The 25,373-nt window shown below is 37.5% G+C and overlaps 1 protein-coding gene, 1 long non-coding RNA gene and 1 pseudogene across 3 annotated transcripts in view; 2 read left to right on the forward strand and 1 right to left on the reverse strand.

Annotated features, from left to right (window-relative positions):
* Nucleotides 1-11,313: 11,313 nt before the first annotated feature.
* LOC122569819 lies at nt 11,314-11,741 on the forward strand (annotated as a pseudogene).
* Nucleotides 11,742-15,358: 3,617 nt separating this feature from the next.
* LOC122569157 overlaps nt 15,359-25,373 on the forward strand; it is a 28,073-nt gene continuing 18,058 nt past the window's right edge. Inside the window, exon 1 of the long non-coding RNA XR_006317351.1 lies at nt 15,359-15,488. This is a non-coding gene — a long non-coding RNA (uncharacterized LOC122569157). The remainder of the gene's footprint in view (nt 15,489-25,373) is intronic.
* LOC122569155 (fork head domain-containing protein crocodile) lies at nt 17,128-24,459 on the reverse strand. Of its 2 annotated transcripts, XR_006317349.1 has the most exons (3): nt 22,366-24,459; nt 18,800-21,508; nt 17,128-18,689 (listed from the first exon to the last, which is right to left on the reverse strand). XR_006317349.1 is itself a non-coding variant. In XM_043729729.1 (2 exons), exons 1-2 carry the CDS (start codon nt 23,724-23,726, stop codon nt 21,382-21,384), a joined length of 1,488 nt encoding a protein of 495 aa, XP_043585664.1. In that variant the 5' UTR covers nt 23,727-24,459; the 3' UTR covers nt 17,128-21,381. The 2 variants fall into 2 exon arrangements, 1 of the variants encoding a protein (XP_043585664.1); XM_043729729.1 differs by having other exon boundaries at nt 17,128-21,508.

Consider the following 25,373-nt stretch of genomic DNA (forward strand, 5'->3'; position numbering starts at 1 on the left):
TGCATCCTATTATTCGAACATATTTCTTCTTCGAGGTAAAAGCTTTTATAAAATAGTAAAATAAAAAGAAGAGATCCACCAACATGTCATGCTTGCAATTACCAAACTACTAATAAACGTATCTTTCTTAACTGGCCTAAATAGATATCGGACAGCGTATTCTAAACACCATATTGTGGAAATTCTAAATAAAAATCTCAGTAATGGTAAATATGTACAGCTTCTTCCTTTCTAAAAGGCACGATATTATGTAATAAAATCTAATCTCCATAATATTTACAGTTTTCATCATCGTCGCTAATAACCATAACGTTGATGCAACTGATTGAAACCTATTAAAGGAAAAGGAGAGGAAGAAGATAAAAATTAAAAAATTGCAATCGATGAAGTGTGAGTATTCCTTTTGATCAATCGAATGTCTCTCAAGTAACAATGAAGTGACACAATGGTAGGGCCGAATGTCAAATCCAGCGGAGGCTGCCGATCAGTCAGTGACATCTAATAAACGAGTAAATAATTTCGGTCACGTACCACTAGCGGGTACAGTCACAATGGCAGCTCCTCAAATAGGATTATATTAAGCTGTTTCACCAGCGATGAATGGCGAGTCAAATGGAGGATCGTCGAGGATGTTTTGGTAGGCGCGACTACGTGAGCAGTCGATGCCAGTGCCGATGCTGTGCCACCTCGAAGCAGTACTGGCACACGAAGAACACGAAGAAGAGGAAGAAGGTAGCTGACAGGTGAATGGTCATGGGCATCTTCGTCGTTTCTTGTCCATCAGCTTTCCCACGTCCTGCAGAACTAAAAATCGCTGTCCTTTCGTTCAGCTTTTCTTCGTACTTTTCACGTCCCTTTTCTAACTCTGAAATTCAACGCTAGTTTCGAGATTATCGAATAAGATGGTATTAAAGCGTGATATCTGTACAGACTGTAGTGGATATTGGGGTGATTATATCTCATACGTATTTTGACACTTTTAGTCTATTAGGATGGTATAGTAGTACAGATCAATAAGTGTTATATAAGTTATTAACTTATTAGAATCTACCATATTATCCATCGATAAAAATTGACCAATGATTATATAACAAAATACTGTTTTGATATTTTTTTATTTATATGGCAAGCTGTAATAGGTTCATTTGAATTTTTGATATTTGAGATTGTATGTACACCGAATATTCTCGAAATTCGTAACTAATTTCGTCATCAACATGAATTTGTCATTGCAAATTCTCTGAATACCACAATCACAAATCAGCCCTAGACGTTTCGACGAAAAGGCCAGTATATCGAGTGCGCGGCCCGTTAAACTTTCATTTTGTACCGTACTCTGTTACTCATTTGCTCGGACACGTACACTTCGATTGAACCTCTGCCCATAAAACAGGGGGCTTTCATCGGATACAAGGCACCCAGTACGATCCGAAAATTTCGACGAACTATTTTGAAGACGCGACGGCGATTTAAAAAGCCCGCCAATAGGAGATTCTCGACTGTCGACCTGTCGTTGGATCGCCGCTCTTTGTCGTCGAATTATTTTAGCGGCCGATATTTCCATCCGTACTGCCACCTAAGCGAGGCTTCGAGCCAAAGTCAACACAGAACGAGCATCCTCCTTCTCGCTTCCTTTCAACCCCTTTCTTTCTATCCTGCTTTTCCCCATGAACTTCCAGAAACGAAACAGAATTCATGGATCGCGTATTTAGCGACTTCTCGTGTATGCATAACGCAGTAGGAAAATATCGTTGATATTCCAGGATTTCCAAACTTTAATTACGCTACAACAGATCGAAATGAAATTATCACTCTTTTCAGTTTCGAAGTTAGCATGTTGGTAGATCATGTCATAAATCATTTCAAATTTTATGTAGGGTTTTAATATTCTTTGTACCAATTTCTTCACGCTTATTGCACTACTCTTTATTTCCTTTTGTATCTGATATGATAATTCGTTTGTCAGTTGATAAATTCACAAGAATTAATCATGGAATCATTATAGATGGATCGTACAATTTTTCATCTTCTTTTCTATACTAAATTCAAATATTGATTGAATTTTAAGTTTACGAAATAAATATCGTTGCCTATATCGTATAACAGCGACATCTATAGTTATAATAATGGGATAAATTTATAATACAATGATAAGGTAACTAAAATAATGCGTTACATATCATTTAGCACGATAATGGAATGATCGATTCAAAACCTGCGGTAGAGAGGGAAACGCAAAACGATCATCTGTAAAACGATACTAGGGTTTGTTAAATGCACAGGTGTTGGCTTTTATTTTTATTTCGACGTTTCGGATAACTAGACGGCTTGGCACCTAGCATGCTGCCGTCATCGAGGCACGAGCAACTATTATTCTTCCGGTCGATTCGTCGATCGGCGGAACATTTTATCGTTGATTTATCTGTTGTTTGCTTTCTCAGTACGCGCAGAAACACAGCAAACGACCGATTTATGAACGGCCGATATAGGGACAGGATTTGAGAAGTCGCACCGACGGTAACTTTGCTACAACGAAAAACCGGGACACACGGTTTTACGTGTTGCATCATGCATAGAATTGCAGATTGCTTTATTTTCAGAAACTTGACGATCCGCACGACGACAAAATACTGTGCTATTTTGATTGCTCGTTAATCATTAATCGAAATGACGGATATAGGAGTACATAAGTAGATATACATACATATGTGGATGAAGACGAGTGAAGATGTAGGAGGATATAGATATACATGAATGAAGATGATGCTGTAGGAGAATGTACGAATAAATGAATGCAGATGAAGATATAGAAGAATATGGATATAGATGGACACGGATAAAGATATAGAAGAATGTGAATGTAAATGAATGCAGGTGAAGATATAAAGGAACCTGTGATAATGGCAAGAATAAAAACATCTGTAATAAAGGGTTATGTACTTATTATCGATACATTTATGCAATTTCTTTAGTTCGCGATATTGCCTTCAAAAATGATGGGAACGGTATTAAATATATCGCTTTCTCGGTCAACATTGGGGGAGCAACCATGCGGCCGTGTATTCTTAACGCTGAATCGTGAGTTGCAACGAGTCGAGTCAAAGTGATTCAAGTGGCTCCGCGCGAAGGCAAATATTTAACAGGGAAAGATGAATTCCATTGGAATTCCACGGTGCCCGTAGACAGCACGGCACCATATCGCTACGGTTATCGATGGCGTCACTCGATAGAAAATTTGTCAAATGAACTTAATTTATTAAAAATTTCTAATAGGAAATTGAAAAAATGTAATCTCTAATCTAAATAAAGAAAAAAGATATTTTAGTATAGGAATTTGAGGACTAAAATGCTTACTGGATTTTGCATCCCTTTCCTAAATTTCCTACTAAACTTTAACCTTCTTGTTCTCTTCTCAGTTCTATATGACTCAAAATGAATACATACCATATTTCAATAGATATTAAAATATAAATAGGGTTCAAGATTTGGTTTTAGTATTTAGCATATTTAATCTTTTACTTTTTGTTTATTCCACACATTTCATAAATGAAATATTCCTTTTTGAAATTTAGAAAGAAGAAACGAAGAGAACAATAATGTTAAAATATCTCAGACTTTACAGATCGATGCGATTTCCTCGTCATGACATAAAACGTATAAAAGTTGACTGATGAATGAGCGCAACATCTCACTGCCAAAAAGCCAACGAGATTCGACGATTCACGAGCATCGTATCGAGCCGATTATTTATACTATAAGCAAAATACCGGGGCTCCCGGGCACACGGTCGTGTAGCGTCGGCCGCACTCGTAATTCGAACGGAGGATCATCCGGCGGTGCTGGCCTGTCAGAAAACGAAATACCATCCGGTCCACTTCGAGCCTCCACTCGAGGATGGGGTATTATGAATGAATCCCCGAGACGGGGGAAGAACGGGTGCAGAGAGAAGAGAGAGAGTGATTCGAGTCTCTCGAGCCTCTCCAGGCTCAATGGAACCGAGAGAAAAAATCCGTGTGGTCATTTTTCGATCGCACAATGAGGCTGACTGCTCGCATCACCTCTCTCGTTGCTACTTCGTCTCGCTACTCGCGTCTCCATGTTGCTGCGTCACAACAGTGACACATACAGGAGGGATTCCTGACTATGCTTGGTGGAGACTAGCAACGAAGAAGGGGCAAGAGGGTGCGAGCGGGACGAAGAGGAGAAAGAGAAAGAAATTCGATGTGGCTTCACAATGAACCTCTTGGATGACTCGCACCAAGGAAGAGGTTCCATCCAGGTTATTTATGCGATCTCATTCTGAGACGAGGTGACACGACCATGTCCCGTAAACAATGCGATCTTACGAGAGAAGAATGTCGACTGATTCGATTAACGGCGATGATTGGTTGTATCTTGACTTTCGTCCGTTCCTCGGCATTCCTTGCGCGCCTCAACCGGATGAAAAGAACGACCGTTTCATGGTGTATCTGTAATATAGAGATTTTTAGACCAAGTGGTAAGTATACGCGCTTCTCGTTGCTGGTAAATTATTCAGTCATTTTTATGTCTAAAGCGAAATCGTAAGTTTCCGGAAATAGCGGCAAGTCACGTAAAAGTCACACGATACCCGTTACCTCGATCACGAAGCTTCCCGATCGATCACATGGCTTTATGCGAAAGCGTGATCCAGACGGCATTTCGAGAATACTTCGTCGATCCATCGGTCAAGTCGTTGACATCTTGACGATGCGCAAGGAACGTCTGGCGTCACGTAAAAAAGCCGTTCGTCTTCAGGAACGCATCCACCCACCGTCGACAGGTTTGACGCCTTCCGAGGGCCTGATGTGGGGTCTACGGTCTACCGAACCGCAGGCTATACATATACCGAGCGCTCTTCAACGACCAAGCTGTTTCAAATTTGCTTTTGAAATTTAACGGCTGTTAATTACGGCACCCTTAGTTAATTTTTGTAATAGGGTCCACTCATTTCTCATGATTAAAATTGATCAACGATGCAAGATGGAAGGTAATACCGTAATTGATGTTACTTGTTCGATATCACTTGGCTGACAATTTAAAAATTCTGTATGCAAATATGTTCAGGTAGTTTCTCCTTAGATATGCATAGAAGGATATTGTAAGTGTTACATAATTTATGTTTTCACAAGTCTGTTTTTGTCGTTAGGACAAATTGTTAGGTATTAACAAGCAGCGGAAGCAATTCTTGGTTACGATCTGCCTACCGATTTTAGCAGAACAGGAAAATGTTATTGGGTAGGTGACCCTCGCAGGAAATAAATGATTGAGAAACCAAGTGTCATTTGTGTAAACATGATCATTTGTCTCATGAACTGTAATAGCTTGGTGCAGTCATTTGGCTAAAAACGGAAGTACCGTTTTAACATATTTATAATGTTCTTCATATTTAAATATCTAAAATTAAAAAATTAAAAATATCAAAACTTCAATGATACGAATTCAAATATTTCAAAATTCAAAGATTCAACAATTTGAATATTCAAATGAAAAATTTTTAAATCTTTGGAATAGAAAAATCAGCATCATGTACAAATATTACATACGTTAACTGCTACTATATATTCCAATTTCACTTCAGCCTATCTGTAAGAATCATCTCATTGGATCCACCTTGCAGTATTTATTTACATACAAGTGCACACTTTCTTTTGATGCGTAGAAATTTAGATTTCTACGGTTGTCACTCCGATAAATGATTTTGACGGTTGCAGCCAATTTCCTTCTCTGAAAGGAGGCAAGCAGTGCCAACGCTGGGTGGGTTCCGCTATCAAACGGTTGAACGCCTTCGAAGACGAATGTCTCTTGTCTCTTCTCTGATTTTTTCCTTTCGTCGTCAGCCCTTTCTCCTTCTACTTCCTTTTCCTAACCGGCAACTTTCAAGCCCCATTACTGTCTCTTTGAAACACGCCACAGTAGCCCAATGAGCTTTTTTATTGTTTTATTAGCGGCTACGGTTCGAGACTCGCGCAAAAGATTGCCGAACATTTTGACAAAAAGCCGTCTCGACTTTTCGTTTTGCTCCACTGCAACTGACTTCGTAAATATCTATCTTTAATATCCTCTTCAACCTTACAATCTTAATTTCGGCGTCTACGCATGTGTTTATGTATGTATAAGTAAACGAAACCTCGAGTCATCTTTAAATATAATTAAATATCTATATTTTGTGATTAACATCCGATTGAGTGCACCATATGCTCCGTCTTACTGGCATATCAGTTAACATTGGGATTTCCCGGTATCCGTGCAAAGTTCAGACGAGACTCGACTGACGCTGTGTTTGTTGACGTATCGACTTTTCCAAAGAAGATCTTTGATTTTGATCGACACGGAGATTCACGTTGATCCGGGTTATTAGTGGAGTCTCTTGGTCCACGGCGAGTGCACGAAATGCTGGAATCAAGATTTAAACAAGCGTCATGGTTAGAAAAACTGGTGAATCCGACTCCGACGGTTCGTTCATCAGATCTGGCTTCTAGTTACGTGCAAAATTTATCTTTTTATAATTGCTTGTCGCTCGCTTCATGACCCCTAGAGCGATTATTATTTCAGACTAGCGTGCGCTATCTAATTTTCTTGATCTTCGGATGGCATATCTGTCATAATATGTTCTTAATATTCAACGAGCAGCCACGACAGGTTGCGTTGTGTCAACATAACTCATTGCCAGTATCAACAAGAAACGGTTACAGCTTACGTGCGTGTCCAAGAAGATTCTACATGATCTCACAACCATGATCTTCCACCTCATTGTTATAACGAAGAAAAATTTGATAGTACTTCAATTACTTCATTTTCATTTTATACTTCATAAGCATTTACCTGATTATTTCTACATCAAGGAATAAGTTTGTATGTTAATTTTCCGATAATGGAATTTTATTGATATACAAATTTATATAGAAGAGAACACATACTTGGGCAGTGAGAAATCAAAAGGAAAGATGAAGCAACAGGGTGAGCAAAGAATTATTCAAAAAGTAGAATGCTTTCTTGTATGGAGCAAAGATTCTTATTTTGCCTGCTTACAGCCTACGTTCGGTCTTCAAAGTGTACTCGTCAGACAAGAGGAAGTGCTTTTTGTCCTGCCTGCGCGTCCTACGCGTATATTTAACTTGGCATACCTACTTCAACACCTTCTGCCCGCAGAGAACGATCACTTCTTTCTTCTATTGACCATTTCTTTAAAACGTTCGCTTTTTAGTTATAACTAAAAAACAAGAGGAAAGAAATAAATGGCTAAGCTTGAATGTTAACCAATAGCACAATATCTTAGAAAAAATAACAAATTCAATATAAGTTTCAAATATACATTCATTTTTACTAAAATGATTCTAAGCATAATAATGCTGTTAAGAATGATTCTATAATATTAGTCTAATAATAAGTTTTTATAGTAAGATTCTATTCTTTTCAATAATCATGAATTCAAGATTATGTGTATTTGTTGCAGGCAGAAGCAGGTATAGTTACATTCGGTCACGCACTGAGAATATTTTGTCAATCGTCAGTCGTGCTCGTTAGCGGCATCCATCAGTGACGCGGACGCGTCTCGACCGCGACGCCTTGACTTCTCGAAATAATCATGTAAACGCATAGAACTCACTTTTTCTTCTTTTTCTTCTTCGCTCTGTCCCAGTCATGTTGGATAGATGAAACATAAATGCACCATGTCTGGAATTCGTACAGAACTAAATGCTATTTTCACTATCCCAATGTAAAAGCTTTCTTCCATTTCCAACAACAAATTTCATATAAACAAATAAACGAGCACCATTTTGAATCCATAAACAACCGCCATTTTCATCTGGTAGTAGACGAGAAGAGTTTGTCAAAATTGTTAACAACATGATTAATTTCATAGTCCAATCTTTTATTAGTTTGATTAATGCAATAATATTTCCACCTATAAATTAATACATTGACTATTATAATGATCAATGCTAGAGAATATTAAACTTTTTATGATAAGATTAAATTGGCGGGAAAAATGTGCAGCGTAAATATATGAATAAATAAGATCCAGAATGCGACGACGATACTCACGATGGTTGTTCGTTCGTGCAGGTGGTTTTGCACGAGGACACGAAGCGGTGCTTGCCTACTGTTTTCAGAATAAACTAGCGAGCTTATACTCATAACAAGAAAAATATTAAATCACCGTCATCGCCTGTACCACCCTATCGAGGCCCTTATCTGTGTAACACTTTTCGATAGTAGAACCGAGTGTCGAGTCAAGAAGCTTATTTGCGCTAACCTCGCCCCGATTATTTTTATTTTCACATCGAAACATTAATACATAATAAATTTACACAGGTTTTGATTGTTGCTGTTTCGTGTGAACGTTCACCACTTCGTTGAAAAAATACTCACCCAGAATAATTCATGGCTCGTAAAGCATTTTGCTGTCACGTTTAACACACAAAATTAAAATAAATCTTCAGCTCCTGAACATGCCTCCATGCTCACCACTAATGAAATCGTATCTTCTTGTTTCTTCTTGTCAAAAGATATAAATACACCTATTTTCTTTCGTTGCGTATCGCCTTAATGGATAGGAAATTGAAATTGAAATAAATCTTCTACAAATAGGCGCCTATACTTGTCACAAGTAGAATCGTATCTTCTCGTATCCTTTCCTGAAAGATATAAATGTGTCTAATCTCCTCTGTTGCGTATCACCTTAATGGTCATAGAAACGTTTGCTATAAATTTATTCGCTTGTCATAGCATGAATTCTATATGTATACCATGTACGTATATACCAATTTCAGGTCCAAGGCTTTAAGCCATATCAACGACGCACTGATGCACCGATTGAGCCATTATGAACGCTGGTAATGCTATTTTGAAGACAGGACGACCTGCGGCCCAATCCGCGTTGTGTTCTCGTTCTACCGTGACACCACAGGAGGCACTCGTATACAATAGGTTTTGCGTAAGGGTACGCCAGGTCCATGACTAAGGAACGCTCGATTTACCGTGAAATCGGTGAATGTAGCCGTATGTGCACTCGCTTCCCCTCTGTCAGCACGATGATCTTTTTCAGGGGATTCTGTTTGAACAAGGAAGTTGTTGGTATCAAACCATTTTCAATTAAAGTTAATTGTTTAGTAATGGATCATTGTTACTGCTAAGTGCTACATGAAATTGAGGAATGCATCTTTAACGATAAAAACACTAACACACATAGTGGTATATAGAAGAGTTACGCAGATAACACTGTCACTATTTCAGTAGTCACCACTTTTATATTACAGGTAATATTTAGCTAACACATATAATCTATATCAAATGTTTCCAATTTGTATAATTTTATCAATTTCATTAATGTTGGTAGAGGTTAGAAAGTTCTTTACGATCACTGACAACTGTAGAACACAAGTATAAGGCTATGCAATAGATACGTGTTCTGGTTCTGACGAATGAAAACCTAATATAAATCAGCTTTAGTTATTACACAGGGTGATTCTCTCGCTGAGAGCCAACTAATTAAATAACGTTGCGACATCAAAAGCCGATACCGCCTGTATTTAGTATATGTGATTTGTTTGAAATCGTTATTATTTTCACACTCTTGCTTTCACTTCTCACATATGTACATATAGAGTGATGAAGGCAACAGCGATTTCTTTTGAGCCCACTAATGAGAAATCACTCTGTATTAAGTTTCGTATCATTCGGGTACTTTCAATATGACTACAAAAATTTGATATAATTAAAACGAATTGTAGAAACGATAAAAAAACGTTTCATTGCAAAATCAGCATTCACTATAACCGTTAGCCTAATAATTCAACCCGACGTAAAAAAGCGTAAATCGATCGAACAAGGATGCGGCTACCTTCTCACGGGAGCAAGCACGGCGTAACTATCAGAACACAAACTCGAAACAATCAGTTCATTGTCTGGCTCTCATTGTATATCTTTCTAGGCTGGGAGGATTGCATCCACGGGCCTGAAGGTGCATCCACGTACAATACGCGCGCGCGATGTGCGCGTAACAAAGTAACAATACAATCGGTAGGCGACAGGAGGATATCACGCGCACCACTGGCCACCGGCAATGACTTAATGCTATTTGGAGACTACGGCCTTCCTCTTGCACGCCATTATGCACGCGTGGCGGGTGTACTCGTCCGTGAATGCTGTAACACGAAGCCTAAAGAGAGACGCCGCGCCGACACAACGGAAATGTTTACGGTTTCGTGGGTCGCTTTGGGTCGCCTGCCCGGCAAAATGTGAACCGATTTCTCTCAGATGAAGTTAAAGATGCCAACTCACATGGTGATTTCCCTTTGTGTGACGCGTTCAATAGAATACAACGTTCATTCGCTGCCGATAGTTTTAGATCTATTATCAAATTATAACTTGTATAACCTCGTTCTTAATTAAATCAGATACACTTAGATCAGGCTAAATTTTTAGTTATTATCAGCTGATTTGCCAAAAGATAACCATTCTTCTTAAAAAATGTTGAATAGTGTAATCGATGTTGAGAAATAAAATTATGCAGTCTGCAATCATCCTTTGAAAATGTAATGACAGAGAATTTAGGTACAGGAAGACCATTTACTGATGAAGTTTTGGTGAAGATGCAATTCCAGGAATATGGAACCGGTTGAATGGTTTAATGGCATTCGGTGTCAGAATCTCGTGGGACGTACGTACGTGTAAACAGGCACGGTGTCGGGCAACGTGCCGTACGGGGGTTGAACACCCTAAAATTAGCCCCGGAGCGGGACGCAACGCGTATACGCGGACGCAGTACATATTGAATGTGGACCCACACGCATGGAGAGCGTGAAAAAATGCTTACATTATCATCCGTAATTTCGTAAACACACAGCGGGTTGTACGGGGACTAGACTATGGGATCCCGTTGGTGCACTCGTTGCGGGTGGCCCAAGAAACCTACCGTCTTCCGTAGTTTCCACTCTGGGAAGTGGGTCTCCCGTGGAAGACACATAAAAAATGCTATACATTATGATTAAGAAATCCATGTGTACTCATGTGTTAATAGAATAGAAGATGGTGGCAATTTCTATTAATAATATTTTTGTTAGGGTCTTCTTGCACAATATTAATTCATTTATTTAAGGAAGTCCAGGTATAGTAATCATACAAATATTTTTAATAATAAATTACAGCAGTTGTTAAAATTTATATTATTTACTGAAATATTAAGCCAGAAAAATACAGTTGTAGTAAGTAATTTGTAATCTTTAGAGGGCAGAGGAAATCAGATAATCATGAGTCGAAAAATGAAATGAAAATGCTCTTTTCTATAAATGTGAAAATCATGATACCAGAGGAATTATTTCGTCCCTATGGTGGTTGATGTTGTAAAAATGCAGAAAACAAATATAAAGTATTCGCGAGCACAGTATCATTCGATGAAGTTGTACCGTGAAGTTCCGTGAGGAACAAAGATGGGTAGGCGCATACGGTTAATTAATTGCCTATTTTAAATTCGAATTACCATACTATAATAACGTGTGATGCGTTAGGGTAGCCTCCGGGGTCAATGTTATGGACGAAGAAGATAGACGCGCGGAAGGGATGGAAACCTGCAGAGACATCAGTACATCGACGTTCCTTGATACGTTGGTAGGTGTGCCAATTAAATTCGAAATTACTGGCGAGAACGAACAAACTGTTGCGACGTGTAAATGTGTCTACCAATGTGTTCCTGGGAACGTTTCGCACAACCGATTTAGCATTCAACGTCATAATGACGTTTGCATTTTCGACTGGCGCCATTGTTTACTTTATTTCGAATTAAACCGCGATTAAGTGTGATCTCATCTACAATCTACACGAATATCCATACAATGATCGTTACGTTTCACTGTCCGCTTAGAAACTTTTGACAGCAATTACATATTCTATTTACCGAATGAAACGATATCTAAATTGGAACATTTTCAAAATCAAGTTAATCAAAATATTTAGCTCTAGGTAGTTGATTACTGTAGGATAATAAATAATGTAATAGACAAAAATTGAAATTTGAAATTAATTGAATTGTGTGGTTGTAGTAAAATCAGTATCAAAGAGGAAATTGCCAGATGCAGTGTTAAAGTCAAGTTCATTTACAAGCACTAAGTAATTTCTTGAAAAGAGTGAAGATGGATCTTGTTACTTATTACACGATAATAATTCTAAGAAAACTTTCAAGTTTTAAATGAAGAGATACGTTTCGTAATAACTATAGCAATATTCGGGAAGCGAGCTGGCCGAGTTCGATAAATATTTTTCTCGACAGAGATACTCATAACAAACCCGGGCGATGGTCGTGCACCGATAAACCGCTTTCGAGCGATTTTCACGATGGTGGTCGTGGCAGGGCGATGCTCCACATCCAGCGACTATCGATCTGTACTTGCGGCTACCATTGGATAGCAACGGACCTCCGTTTCTACACCGACACGAACCAATTTCCATTGGTCCCTTCTTTTATTTTTATTTTTCGCTTTTTCTTTTTTACCAATTCTTTGTGTCCTTTTTTTCTCATCTGAGAATGGGGCAACCGAATGCGCAGAGAAAAGAAAAACCACGAGGGAGATAAAAATATATACGTGGTACGGAATATTATAACTTTCTCGAACATTTGTAATTGCCAATTTTAATTGGTCTCTGTTCGTTTCTCATCCCCACATCGTTCTTTTCCCCCATTTCTTTCCCCATCTTCCCCGTTATCTGCGAACAGCTTTTTTCTCTTTACCCTTTGCTCGGACAGCGCCACTGTGTTGGATGTAAATGAAATTCTATTTATCCACCACCACGCTCGGCCAGACTCTTTCGTACCTTTTTTTTCTGTTTCCACGTACACTTGCCTCTTGTTCCCGTGTGACCCTGTCCATTTGCTGGAATACGACGGAATGGAGATTTTGGTTCGTCTCTGTGAAAGTTTGTTCTAATGGACCAGGCGCCTCGCTCGATTATACTTCGTCGTTGCTCCAGCTCTAGGCGACTATTATTTTACTCAGTTATTTTTCTAAAAAAAATATTATATAATCTCTAAATATGATTTTTCTCCTCTAATAGAACTTTGAGATAAAAATCATGTATGTACTGGGATAAGGAAATTTTAACTTAAGCTGATTAGATTAAATATTCCATCACTGGATTATAGCATGTCGTCTTAAGAATATTGTAGAACTTTTTTTTAAATATATTTGAAGCCGTAGAACTCTGATTGGATTTATAGAATCATGAGGTCATGTGGTACGTATTGCATCATTTAACGATTATAGTATGCATATATCACAATATCATGAAATCTCATTCTCCATAACCCTAGATCCTAGAATTCAAATAGAATCATTTCAGAATTATAAGACTTATTAATTTCTAAAAACATTATCTTGTTTTAGAAACTCAACATCATTATCATTTGTAAGAAGCGATACAAATAAATTTTACAAATAGAATAAAGGAAGGAAGAGGGAGAAGGAGCAGCGACTGCGACGATAGAAGTCGACTACGTGTATCGAGGTTAGGTCACGGTACTCCAGCAGCGATTCCAGTTTCGCGTTTCGCCGCGGGTCTCTGGGAAATGCACACCTGTCGTCTTCCCCTGAACGAGCAGACGATGGCGATGCCCCCTTTCTCTTCCACGCTTCTCTCTTGACGATGCGTTCGTTCTTCTCTTTTCATCCTCGTCCTCACTGTGTTGGTTATATCTTGTTTCCTTTGTTTGGATTTTTGCGTCAGAAATATTCTTTGAAAACTAACAATCTATAATCGGGAAATTCTTACGTGTTCCTTATCTGCTTTCTTTTTTGCAATGGAAGCTTTATTTATATGCTAGTAATTATATAATAATGATAATAGTCTCATTAATCCTGAAAACATACTGATATTATTATAGGTTTCTCGATTGTTTCAGGATAATCCAACAAGCACTACACTATTAAGGAAATGATAATAGTAAAAGTCCTATTATATATTTTCATTTTCAATTTCCTTGTTTTTATGGCTATGTAATGATTACTTTAATAATGTCATATAATAAAGATCAATTATACCTTAATTCTAATCTATTGTATTTTATACTGATTTAAGATTATGAAGGTTAATAAACATTCCAATCTAAACATTAATCTACCTTTCTATTGTAAACCATCGTTTATTGGAAATGAAACAAGAAATCATTAGCGTTTTCGTTGTAACCTATAACCTTCTCTGTTACGGTTTTTCTGCTCCGAAACACAATTCTATAAGCTATCACTGACCGGTTCTCGACGCAGCATGCATCTCATTGCTGGGTTGCTTAGAAAAAAACGGTTGTACGTAAGTCGGAAACGAAGAAGGTTTACGCTGTCGATTCTCTTTCTCTCTCCGTCCATTTCGTAGAGCGTACTGTTTGTTTAAGTAAGCCGACGGCCAAACTTTTTTTCTCTTTCGTTCTCTTGTTTGAAATTGATGATTGCATGGAACCGCTAATACCGCCGCAACGGTTACGCGGGAAGAAACAGAAAAAAGCAAGTAACGATAGAGTGGGAGGAAAGGGCGGGAAAAAGCGAACAAGAGGACCGCGAGTCGACGTTGCAGCTTGAGCGTGCGACTAGCGTTCCTACCGTCGAAATGATCGTCGTTCGACCATGGTTTTTCCGTCAACGCAATGTTTACGCCACACGTGGGAACGTAGTTCCAACCGTTTTTACCATAGAGATTTTACTCTTCAAAGCGAAACTTTTTCCTATCCACTTTGGTCATTCCTATGGCACGATTAGTAATTTGGTAATCGCAAGGCGTTACAAAAAATCCCAGAAGAAACATGTAGTATTCACGAAAACAAGCAAAAAGATCTCAATGAACATGAGCCTAAATACCATTAATTTCAATATTATAAGACTTTTTAACAAAGTTTCGAAATTTAAAAATTTAACCGTCTCATTATTTGATAGGAATTTATAAAAGAAAGCTAAGTTTTTGAACAACTTAGATAATAATTACCGTGTTTAAACCACGTACAGTCAGGAACAAAAATAAGTGGACAGTTAGTGAAAATACATATCAATAAAGTTTCATTAAATATGGCTTGATTACACAAAAATATCAATATTAATTCTAATTATTTATTAAACAATGTATATATTATAAAGGTATATAATGAATAAAACTTATGTATAAACACTAGTATTAGTTGAATTAAAGTTCATCAATATGTACATATTTTCTTCCACTATGTGTCTACTTATTTTTTACCTCGACTATTCTTTTTATCGGTAACATGTCACGTGACCCGTCAATATAGATTAGGCAACACCGTGTTAATTATTCATCTAGTGGGCGTATGTCGCTGTAAGTGAATAGAGCTATATAAAGAATGATTTCTGTTCTGTGCTAGTGACAAAATGAATCTTGCGGTTGAAGACTAAGAAGAATTAGGAAGGATCAAATTTCAAAGGAGATATAGGTTTTTCCGAGCGATTTCCGAGGCTGTTTCACAAAGAAAGGTACGATAACCATTTAGGTTAAGAATTAAATGAGGGAGTCGGGCATTCTCCACAACGTATTTGCACGCTGCAGGGTGGATAATTTGAAGTGTTTGCCGTGGAGATAAAGATCGAGAGCCGGATGACTTCTGCACCCTCGAATTCTGCCGCTCTAAAATTGCCCCAACCTGAGTCGGTCGCACGGAACCGCGTGTGTTTGCTCGGTTTAGAGACTAATGCCAGCCCACCATCCCGACAGTTTACATTCCGTGCAAATACCTCTTCTGATGTCCATCACTTTCGCCTGTCGATCGCTAATTCGATTTTGCCTTTGATAAAGTGCCTGTCACAAGCAATTAATAAACTTTACCGTAATTTTCTATTAATTCAACAGGCGTCACGTTACCATTCGCCATTTCGGTTCTTTAAGTGATTTTCAATTTAAAAAACACGCATCGTTTTTGCATTCTTTTGAATTTGCCTTCAATTCTCTTATTTTTAGGTTAGGTAGAAGTTCTTAATAAATCCCGCCATAATTTTCATTCCCTGTGTTAGTTTCCTGAACAATTTCCAATAAAAAATACGTATTATTTTTGTTTTTAAATTCATTTCCAATTTTCTTGTTTTTCAGTTAGGTAAAAATTTTAATAAAATACAGTTATAGAGACTAAATGGATGAACTAGCAACGAAAGAAAAAATATATGGCAAATTTCTGGAATACCTTTTAATAATTACGCTAGAATTGAATGTGATTTGACCAAAAAGAAATTACACATAAAATATTGCGTTAACCCAACGTTGGTTCTTAATAGATAAATAGCTAAAACTCTGACGGAATCAGCGTGCATTTTGGAATAGGGCACACGGTTATGTTCCAAGAGATTCTCGACCCTGGGTTTTAAACCAAAGACCCTTAGGCGAAAGGAACAGGATAGACTAACGCGTGTTTGGAGAGATTCTGCTAACTGGTCAATAGGTATATACTCTATCTTTCGACGAACTAACGGATTGCCGGCACGAAATGTCCTAAAGCCCAGCTTTATCCTGAGCACGTGTTTCGGCAGATGCAGTTCAATACCGCCTCGAGCGAAGACCACCGAACAACCGGACGAAACTTGTTACTAAATCGTAAAGCTACTGTGTTAGTTATGGAGCTCTTTTTCATATTAATAATGAATATTAATTGTTAACGAGACTTTCGAATGCAACCTCTAATAGTCAAACATAGCCTCTTTATATCTTAATTTTACGGAATACTAAATTATAGGGCAACTTTACTATGTAATACTTACTGAACTTTTTCTTATACTAATAACGGCTGTCTTTTGACTATAACCTCTAATAATTGGATATGTACAACATAACCTCATAATAATTTGTATAATTAACAATGTAAATCATCGGCCATATTAATATCAAATGAAATATCTTGTAATTTCTATTATATATTTTCAGATTTGTTGCAAACTTTAACAATAGATTCATGATAGTCGAGACTCATAACAGTGCTACCTAATCAAATTTGCCGAGTTAAAAGACAAGTTATGTACTTAGCTTGACTCAATTAACTTGACCTTTTTATTATTAGCATTTTATTATTGCGCTCTGCAAAAAGAATTCCATCGAAATTACGCAGGCTTCGATGTCGTTCGATCATACAAATACATATCTCGGTAAACAAAGTCGGCTGGACGTTGCAAGATATTCTTATCTTTCCATTATCGCCCACGTCGATACGGAGAAATAACGTTTCGTGAGTCGTGACTAGAAATAATCGAAATCGATCTCTGAGATGCAACAAAGTGCCAACCAAAATGCAGCGGTTGTATATACAATAGTCGAAGCATCTGTTTGAAAATTTCGCGAAGCTTCTAAACGAGTTCACCTTTGTATTATTTTCGCAATCCTAAACGATGCGTTACTTTATATTTTTTCCGTCGTAAAATCGTTCGGTTTGTTAATCCGATTCAAACGATTGTTTGACCATTTCTTCTTTTTTTTAATTTTACATTTCATCGTGTTGAGTAAAACGAATATTTTTTTCGAGAGTATCGAAAATTTTCCCTCACAATAATGGAATTAATTTTGATCAATGCCACAGATAATTAAATGGTCCTATTATTTTCGCAGGTGTTTATATCGATCGTGTTTCGTACTGTATACATTTACACTTTTGTGAATACCGATGTTCATCGTTGAAAAGAAGAAAAAAAAAACGAATTGTAACGAAATATTTTTTTTCCAAGCACTTCTCTCTCCGTAATACCAACAAACATCCGATACGTTGAACAATAGTTTTACAAGTGTTGTATCGGTTGGTATCGCCGAACCGTGAGACGGATGGTGGGGCAAGGAGAGTTGGATAAATCGAGAATTTCGTGCAAAGATACCTCAAAAAAATAACACAAGGTGTTTTCGTTACGTTTCATTACGTTTATTTCGTAAGGTTTTCGTATTCGCACGACTTATCCTACGTTAATAAGTTTGCGATTATTATTACTAATTCGTAATATCAATACGTTTTCTGTATATATAGATCTGTCTATTTATACATATATAGCTTTATCTATACAATCTATATATCTAATATATATATATACTCTTATATATATATACTCTTTTTAATAATATACACGCAGAGATCTATCTACGATACGATTTTTTCCGTTTCAATCGTTTAATTATTCACACGATCCGTTTTGCAATAAATATATATTATATCTCAATCCTCGTCAAACTACCAATTTCGTGCAACCAAATCGCGCGTATTGGTTGCAAGGAATAACGTTACGCGAATAAATGCACAAAATGACGAGACACACAAACGCACTACCGAAAACGATCGTATTACTTTTTACGAATTTGTATCACCTTTGTCTCGTTCCATTTAATTAACTAGCAGAAAGAACTTTCATCGTTTTCATTGAATGTACAATTGGCTGGGGCTGATATTTTGAGGTTATAAATTAGAACATTAAGTCTAGAAATAACTATTGTTTATTTATTTGTTTACTGTACGCACATAAGAATAACATACATACTTATAGGTTTCTTTCTATTTCAATTTCTTTTATTTGCCTGTTATTGCATAATTGTATCTTATTAATAGAGTATTATTTGTACATGCTAATACGTAAACACTATTTATAATTATAAATTGTCAGATTTCAGATTGAAACACCGATTGATGTTGTTTTTATGGAAATAGTTTAAATCTCAAACTGCAAGAATTATTTATAAATCAGTATTTAAAATTGTGAAAAATAACAAATGATTTAGTTATAAAATATTATGCTATCTTTTTTATATCTCTCTATGTATAATGTCTTACCAAAGATTGTGTAATAAAATATTACTGTTATTTATTTAACATTATCATCCTAAACGAGGCTCGTGGCTTCTTATCTCCCCTTGTGTCTCAAATTACTATACAGAATTGCTTACAAAACATGTACATAAACGTTGAAAATTTTATAACCTCACTATATCACCCCCATCAACTGTATCCATTATGGTCACAAGAACGTTTGATGCGAATTATCGATGTAACTTTCTTCATCCATCAATTCTTAACCCAATTGAGAAAACGACTTTGCTACAGTGACTATTCTGTATCAAGTATAATAATATTCCACTAATCCTCGATTGTAAACACCATTACGGTATATTCTCATTTCCAATATGGCGTTCAAGATTAAGAGCTATATAAAGAAGATCAATAAATATATAAATAATATTCCAACATATTGCGAATATTATTAATGAAATTGATTTTAAAATCAATGATGATCACTAAAATAAAATTTATCAGTTTAAAAATCATATTGACATCGTAGCGCTAGAACCATCTGGTATATTAAATTGCATTAATAATCATCCATTTCTTTATCAATTCTTCTATTTTATAGTCTAAAAACCTGTTTCTAAGTATCTTGAATATTGATCTCGTGTTTTTATCGGAAATGGATAATTCCGACAGGGACACGTGCACTGCCTGAAATATTTTTTTCTGTCTCATTAATTCGCTGCAGGTTTGTACAGTTGCAATGTGCGCAGGATCGTTCGTATCTTGGTACAAACAAGATCATCGCGAGAAGAAGGAATTTTGAATCGGCCAAAATTACCGTAGATCAGTAAAGAGATGTGCCTTTGTTTGCTCAGGTGACGACGATCATCACTGATATTCACATCTGTTTTCACGCCACATCTCGCGTCATTCGCTCTTCCGATTCATTAATGAATGATCCAGCATGCAATAAAACTGATCACGTAAGTATTTAGAGATCGAAAGTATCATCCTGAAACCTCAATCTGTATAATACTGCCCTCCTTATATGTTTACGTAGTTAAAATGTCCTCTCTAATATTTTCTGATTTTTTAAAATTTGTTGGGATATTAAGTAAATTAAAGCTACAATTTCTGCATTTTAAGTAAAGTTATATAGATTGTCACGAAACAATGATTAAATATTTGTAATTTAATAAAAAAAAACAGAGACTATAAAAAATAAAACTTCAACTTTCCCGAGCTTTTTGAAATGTTAGATCGGAGCAGAATTTGCTTTCGTTATTAAACTGCTCTATAACAAGTTCAAAGCATGAAATGAAAAATGCTGACATTTGATTTAAACGATATTTTATATGAAAAGAGAAACTCTGGAGAAGAAAGCTAAAAAAATGGATTACAAAATAATATTATTTATTATCAGATTCTCAATCATCGAATTTTCTGCTTTTTACTCAATACAAACAAAGAAATGAAAAAAAAAATTACTGCTGCCAGCCGTGGCCATTTTGAAGCTATATGTCAATCTGCTATCTCCTTAGATCAAGTAGTACATGTGTACTAAACTTTTTACGTCCCGAAGAAGGACACGTGTTCACTCTGATCGCGATAACGTCTTGAAAATGTCAAGTATGTATGACTTTAGTTGGCATACAACGATACATTTTCTTCGTTCGTTATTTCTCGATCGATATACATACATAGAGCCGGAATAAGATTCGATAGAGTATAAAATACCTCGAACTATATGTAGTTCCACTCCAACAACATATCTCTAATCGAAGTAGAAATTAGTGAATGCTGTTGCGTTGAATTATTCGCACAATTCACTGCAAGCATTTTCCTCGATAAGAATCGCTAATAATCGACAGACTCATAAGAAAAACAACCTTTATCAAGAGATATAAAATTTTATGACTTCATTAAATATGATTCTTCTACAATATAAATATAAATATATTTATAGTAATTAAAAGACAACGCCAATACCTAAAATGTATTTTTTTGGACGAGAAAGAAATGCAGCTTTCGTATTTAAAAGTGTAAAGAGTTTATTATTCCGAATATTAGTTGACTATGAATATATAGCACATTCCAGAAAGTGATTTGATTTTGATTAATCTCAAATTGCTTTTTCTTAGATTACACAAATTACTGGAAAATGAAGTATTATGGCAGTCCATTCAGTTGTTTAATACGAAGAATATTTCATTAAAAGGATTGAAATAAATTAAACAGAAATAAAAGATGCTCGAGATAAATACGAACAAGGATCGTTTTTGTCATGAGTCCTTCAATTCTCTCCTATTCGTTAAAATCTTTTTTTACTGCAGCTATAACGTGCTACGTTATACATTCACTGTACTATTATCAAGTACATGAACGATGAAATATCTACAGCTATTTTCGTATCGTTTAGTTCGTATAGTTTCGGCAAATTGAGATTCAAATTGATATTACTTTCACACCGTCTTATCATGGATTTCTAGACTTATCTAATTCCACTCTTTGGCGAGCTCTTCCGTGCACGGGATCCACTCTTGTTTCACATAAACCAAGCTCGGGTCGTAGTGCTCGGTGTGGTGTTCTTCAAGGCCTCGGTGATGAGGCCTTGAATTTCGGTATTCTCAGTATTTGTGCAACGTGATGGGTAGATTTCCGCTAGTGTTGACAGTATTGCAGTCTTGGTAGTATCTGTGGTACAAGGGTGGAGACGGAGCTGCACTCGATGAGAGTGGAGTTGGCGGGCTGGATCTGAAAATTGTGGATACTTTACGATTTTCCAAAATCGTTCTTGGAAAGGAAAACATCCATGGATAATAATTTGCAATATATGTGACACTGTTATTACATTTCTCCAAGTAATTAAATTTTGTTACATTTAATATCTCACTATGTCATATTATGGTACAATTATGTTACAAAATTTATGTTACATTATAGTTATATTATAAAATTGTATTTTCTCTCGCTCACATTAAAATGAAGTTTCGGGAAATTAAATTTCTTACTTTCAATAATAAATATCTATTCTGCTCTCGCTAGAATACGTTATAAAATTTATATTATGCTATATATTCGCGCATCATAAAACTGCATTTTTGTTACATTTTAAGGCAATACAATTTAAAATAGTAAATAATTAATCTTATTACTCTTAGCCATCACCAATCTCACTACACTATCTACATATATTATAGTACAATTATATTCCAATATTATATTCATATTACTTATATTATACTTATTTATATCATAAAATTTTATATCACTTTAACTACAATACAATCTTTAATTTCAAGTAATTAAATCCTTTTACTCTTTTATACATTTACCTATTTACTTATGAAAGACATCTTTGGGAAGAAATCTTACAAAAAAATCTTTTTTAACTTAAGGAAAAATGGTATAAAATAAAATAAACAATAAAACAATAAAATAGTTTTGATCTAGATACATATATCCAAAAATTGTACTTTCGCTACAGTACAATTGTAAGTTCTAAATAATTAAACTGTTTTACTCTTCGTATATTACAATTCATTAGGCATCTTCCCCAGATAAAGGATGGTAGAACGACGAAAGGATCCACCAGTGATTTCTGTTTTTACCTGTAAAGCTGACAGCTCGGCGATTGGGTATCCTGATAAATGGCGGCGGCGTCGGGGCTGGCCGCCTCCTGGTACCATTGCGAGTGTCCCGCGCTGTTGTTATGGTTTCTCGAATTGTATTCCGCATGATCCATTATGTAACCAGCCGTGGGCGTGCAATAAGGCGCGTACATGGTTCCAGGCGGCGAGCCGTTGCTCCTAGACACGGTGCTGCTGTGACCGTATCCAGTGGTGGCCATCATTGCCGCGACGGCGGCCGTTGTCGTAGTTGTAGTCGCGCAAACGGAGGGCAGGTGGTCCCTGGAGACCACCCCCGAACCCATCGACTCCCTGCTCGTCATAATCGAGTGTGAGTGAGGGTGAGGATGTTGAAGACTGTGAGGATGATGTGTATGATGTGGATTATCCCTTGTCATTAGAGCTGCGCTGTTCTCTCTCGTCGTCATCAGTGCATCCACGCTAAAACTAGTAGGATCTAATCCCATAGACACATCTTGAATGCTGTCTTGATGAACCTGATGAGCTTGGTGCACTTGATGACCCAGAGCAGTTTGGATGACGCTTTGGCCGGCTACTGCGACGGCTGACGTCGTCGTTACCGCTGTCTTTGTGTCTTGAATAGGACTGTGAAGACCGTATTTCGCTTGTACAGCCATACAATGACCACCAGCGTCGTTTACCGGCTCCCTTTTCGGTTTACACAAAGTCGTCTCCAGGGTGCCCAATTTCTTTGTAGATGCATCCGACGGTGGTGCTATTACAATGTTATTAGGTTTCGTCTCGTCCTGATTACGTTGCTTCTCGGGAACCAAGCCTTGTCTCTTTAAAGCCTCTTCTTTCTCTTTCAGGGCATCTTTCTTTTTAAAGCGCCGCCGACGCCTTAGATAAGAACCGTTATCGAACATATTGTAGCTATCCGGGTCCAGCGACCAGTAGCTTCCTTTTCCGGGCTTCTTGTCATCCCTCGGTACTTTCACAAAGCACTCGTTTAGGCTGAGGTTATGCCTGATCGAATTCTGCCAGCCTTGCTTGTTCTCACGGTAATAAGGAAAACGCTCCATGATAAACTGATAAATCCCGTTTAGCGTGATCTTCTTGTCGGGAGCGTTTTGAATTGCCATTGCGATCAAAGCTATGTAAGAATACGGAGGTTTTACCATATCCTTACCGGGATGGTGAATGTGTTGCTGGGTTATGCCTGAGACTGGGTAACCTGCCGCCGTCGCGTAACCGCCGTACCGGTATTGTTCGTAGTATCCTGGTGCGGCGCCCACTCCTGGATACGACGGAGTCCCCATCCCAACAGGAACCGCCGTTGCGTGCCTGTAATATGCATTCTGCTCGCTGAACAGCGTATGCATCTTTACAAGTGCACCTGATCTTGGCTTTACTTTAAACACGAGGGGGTGATTTTGGAAAAGATTCAGTAGCGCCTGCTCTGTGATACGTGAATGTATATAATATATCTAGATCACTGGCTATATATATTTGCAGAATAATTTTAACGTAACGACATTTTTATTTAATACGTTAAATGTTCTATATATCCTCCAAAGACGGCAGTGAACTTTGATTTTTACATTCACTCACTGATTTCGATGAGTCACATTTAGTTATTTACACTTAGTCACTAAACAATTGGATGGTGGAATCGGTATATGACGATATAGGGAATTTCACTAGATATTTCTGGGCAAGTCGATACAGTCACTCACTGAAACTTTCGAATCGGCATGGTAGTCACTCGGTTCGATAGATCGTCGGCGAATTATCAATTCCGTCGGCGGTAGACGGAGACGGCGGCGTTCGTTTACTCGTTAGACCGTTTAAATGGTGTTTTGTTGACGCTTCGGAATATCTCTGTAGTCTGTTGGGAAGTTGGTCTCCGTCGATCGAGGAAGAGACAGGCGGCGCGGCGTGGTGCAAGACAAGGGTGCATCCAGTGGTCGATGCAAGGCTAACCCGTAAACCCGCGTGCACGCGTATTATGATACACAACAGGCCGGAGTTTACTCAACCCCGAGTAAAAACACACTGGGGCCTCGGCCTCGCGAGTGAACGAAGTGTTCGGTGTCGGGCAGCACGGCTGCGCGACCCGTACGTGCCGCTTCTCTTCGAAAAATCACGAGAAACCCCGTGACGGCCTGCCGCCTGTTATTCAACGGGCCACGTGATTGGCCGGCCGCCAATCATGTGACTCCACCTACGTGAGTCGACCAATCAGAAGGCTAGTATTAAAGGGAAATTCGTGGACGCCTCTACGGTTAGGTTGCCAAGGATCGTGCCACACTCCTAACTCAGTCACGCCCTCGTGACTCGCGCAGGGCCGACGCAACAAAAGCGAGACAATGAGCATCGCCCTGCGTGTGGTGTGAGAGCACACGCGAAATTTTTCCGCGCGCGACTACGCGGCCGTCGGATACTTTTACACCGTATACCCATCAATCGACGGATTTTACAAGATCGAAGGCTGGGCGTTGGATTATTGAGTTTCTTTGTCCAGAGAGTTTTTGAGAGTTTTGATTACATTGTTTGGTTCGATAGATGACGACGGATATGGTCGCGGGATGACGCAGAATTTAGAAGTGACGACCACGTGGTGATTTCGTTCTGATCGATTCGCGTTCCTCTTACTTGTAACAGTGTTCATTTTCTGGGGGATTGAGTGACATATTTTTTAACTAATTGGAGTTTTGCAACTATATACATATATATGTAGTGGTTTAAAGTATATTAATGGATATTGTTTAATTGACTAAAATATAGTGAGGTAGGATAGTTATCAAGGATTATAATATGTACAGGAAATTGAATTATTTTGTGTGATATTAGAGAATTTTTGAAATTCTCGTCCTTAACTGTAGAAATCTGCAGTTTGTTACTTTAGGGTCTTCGTAAAATTACCAGCAACGAATATATTAATTTATCATTGTAATTCTTATTGTGAACTATCTTTCAAATCGAATTATTCGATGACAATACATGTCCATATTTTTCAATTAATTTTC

Source organism: Bombus pyrosoma, linkage group LG7 (genome assembly GCF_014825855.1).
Source record: "Bombus pyrosoma isolate SC7728 linkage group LG7, ASM1482585v1, whole genome shotgun sequence".
Lineage (NCBI taxonomy): Eukaryota > Metazoa > Arthropoda > Insecta > Hymenoptera > Apidae > Bombus > Bombus pyrosoma.

What these genes read in the sequence shown, in the direction of transcription:
- LOC122569155 (XM_043729729.1), bottom strand. Translation starts at nt 23,726, where the DNA reads ATGCATACGCTGTTCAGCGAGCAGAATGCATATTACAGGCACGCAACG. An exon ending in CCGAGCTGTCAGCTTTACAG is followed by an intron (nt 21,509 to 22,365) that starts GTAAAAACAGAA and finishes CACAATTTTCAG; the next exon opens with ATCCAGCCCGCCAACTCCAC.